At 39.4% G+C, this 2,675-nt stretch overlaps 1 protein-coding gene across 1 annotated transcript in view; it reads left to right on the top strand.

Moving 5' to 3' along the window:
• LOC101854582 (NADPH oxidase 5-like) overlaps positions 1–1,625 on the top strand; it is a 37,562-nt gene extending 35,937 nt beyond the window's left edge. Inside the window, exon 12 of the mRNA XM_035970662.1 lies at positions 358–1,625. Coding sequence (XP_035826555.1) covers positions 358–489 — 132 coding nt within the window. The 3' untranslated portion in view covers positions 490–1,625. The remainder of the gene's footprint in view (positions 1–357) is intronic.
• Positions 1,626–2,675: the final 1,050 nt, after the last annotated feature.

Genomic DNA, 2,675 nt, shown 5'->3' with positions numbered 1-2,675 from the left:
CCACTCTCTCCCCACCTGTCTTCCCCTTACCACTCATTTTTCTCTATTTCTGTCTGTCTGTCCGTCTATCTGTCTGTCTGTCTGTCTGTCTGTCTCTCTCTCTCTCTCTCTCTCCCTCTCTCTCTCTCTCTCTCCCCCTGATCTAGCTCGCTCTCACACTCGCAGTGTCCTTCCTCGTCAGTCATTCTTTAGGGAAATTGTTTTCAATCCACCCCCCCCCTCCCTTTAAAAAAAAAAAGAAATTCATTCATTCATCCGTTACTCTACGTTACCTGAGGTAAGATAGATTTCACTTAATATAGCTACGGAAACTTCACTTCAAGAAATTACTCCGAAACTTAATCTCTTATATTTCAGATCTTCAAAAAAATCCAGGACAACGCTAAAGGGAAGGTGACTGTGTTCTTCTGCGGCTCACCGCTTCTGGGGAACACTCTCAAACACGAGAGCCATCGGTTCGGCTTCGATTTCCGACACGAGTACTTCTGACGTAAAAGTACTTCTAGCGAAATAATACTTCTCATGTTGTACTTCTCCTGTGGTACTTCTGATGTAGTACTTTTGATGTATTGTTAATCACCAATGAACAGTGAGCACAACATTCAGAACTGTTTCTTGGCCACATGTATACCCTGTTCAGCCCTTTGGGACCACTCTCATAAGCAGGCAGAAACACTCATGCTATAATAATAAAAGCTAACAATTGGACTGGTTGTGTCTACTTCAAAAAAGGTGTGGGGAGTTAACTCCTTACAATCTCATGGTTGCTGTGGGTGGGTGTTTTTTTTTTCTTTCCTCGACTTTTAACCGCGCTATAATCAGGTCATGCCTGATTATGACACCAGCTTCTGGCTGTGAAAGGCTAGACAAAGGCAGCCGTTGATAATTGTTATGTATTATAACACATTAATTGTAGTATTGTCATCTCCTTGTTTGTGCGTTCACATCTTAAAAATAACATTTAGTGTTTAAAAAAGCTTGAGACCATTATTCCTGCAGCACGTTAAAAAGTTATGATTACATTTTACCGAAAGTGGGAATAAATAATGTATTTAATTAGATATTTTCCCGATTTTTTTGGCGGTTGAATATACAATAAGAATTCAGGATGTGTTTCCATTAACAACTCAGAAATGCAGCTTCGGGTATAAAGCTTTGTCTATTGTGTTCCTCATATGGGAAATCTATTCGTGTGTGACCCCATCTCTATATGGTTCCTTGTCTCGCTTTGACTATAGGCCTACCCTGTCAAACAAGTTAGCTTTCACCCCAGCTTCTGACGAGGTGCTTCTGGCGTAATTCTACTGACGACGAAGTATTTCTGACGTAGAAGTACATCTGACATAGATCTAGTAGTACTTCTACGTTTGTCAAGTTCTCTTTTTGCAGCCAATTTGATATCGCTACAATCATATGCTTACCGTGTTTGGGTATAAATTATAAAAGGGGGGAAAGAAGTTCCTTTTTAATATTATATGAAAGAAGTGATACTCTTCCCCTTCGATTGAGGAAAAGCATATTGGGTAAGAAGTTAATGAAAAGGTGCATAAAACAATGCATGGAGAGAACAGACTCTCTCAACCTGTCCCCGTTGTTTTATGCAAGAAAAATTCTGAAATTATGCAAACTGAACCCCAAAAATGTGAAATTGTGCGATTCTGTTAATTTTAACAAAGAATGAAAAAGGAAAATAATCAGAAATTATGCAAAAAATGATCAAATTTTGCTAAATTATGCGGGGTGCATAAAACCACGGAGACAGCACAAAGCACTAATGTTCTCATTTTGGTGTCACGATCACCAGAGGACCATCCCATTTCCTTCAGCACTAATTTTGTTTTACTGTTGTTATTATTATAATATTATTATTACAACAATGTGTTATTTCACCGAATGTATTGTTATATTAAAGCTGATTAACAATGATTCATCCAAAAACAAACGTATGTATTTAACTCTGTAACCATCAGCCGTAAAATAATGAAACATGTATTGGTCAAATGAAAGAGAATGTGTTTATTATGAACACAGAATCGCATCACTGTTGCTTGCCAACTGACTATAAAGAAAAATGCTGACCTAACAGAAGGAAAAATTCTGTGTCCTGCAGTTTTCAAGAAGCCAGACCGTCTTGAGAGAGGAACAAATATTCCGCAGACAATGATATAATTATTATTCAGTCACCAAATACCCAAAGCATTCTTAGGTGGAACAGGCAGTTTGACAACACCTGGTCAACCCGCACAGGCGACCCCAAACATTCTAAAAACGCCTACAGAATCAACTGATTTTTAAAGCATTCAACGGCCTTGACCAGTTGTGCCAGCCAAAAACGTAACCGTCAGCCAATTGTTTGATGTCTTCTTAGGCAGAAGTAAAAGCTTTCGTACAAGTTTCAAATACCCCAGGGACTGACTCCGAGGGATCAGTAAGCACAACTGAACTTTGTCCTCTTCTACTGGAGACAGTCGGCAGAGTGACGACATTGAATGTCGTGCTCAATGACTAAGCATGGTGGCACGGAGGTGGAATGGACAACTCGCATAGCCTTCATATTTGGGGGAGGAAAAAATCCACTTTTTAGCATTGTAGTGAAATCAGGAACTCGTCAAAACAATGCCGTCGAAGGAACGTACATTTTCCCGCCTGTTGGGCTACTAATTATTTTTTAGGGG

The sequence above is a fragment of the Aplysia californica genome, unplaced genomic scaffold (genome assembly GCF_000002075.1).
Source record: "Aplysia californica isolate F4 #8 unplaced genomic scaffold, AplCal3.0 scaffold00303, whole genome shotgun sequence".
NCBI classification, from domain to species: domain Eukaryota; kingdom Metazoa; phylum Mollusca; class Gastropoda; order Aplysiida; family Aplysiidae; genus Aplysia; species Aplysia californica.
Note: the sequence above shows the minus strand (reverse complement) of the source record. Positions and strands in the feature narration are given on the sequence as shown.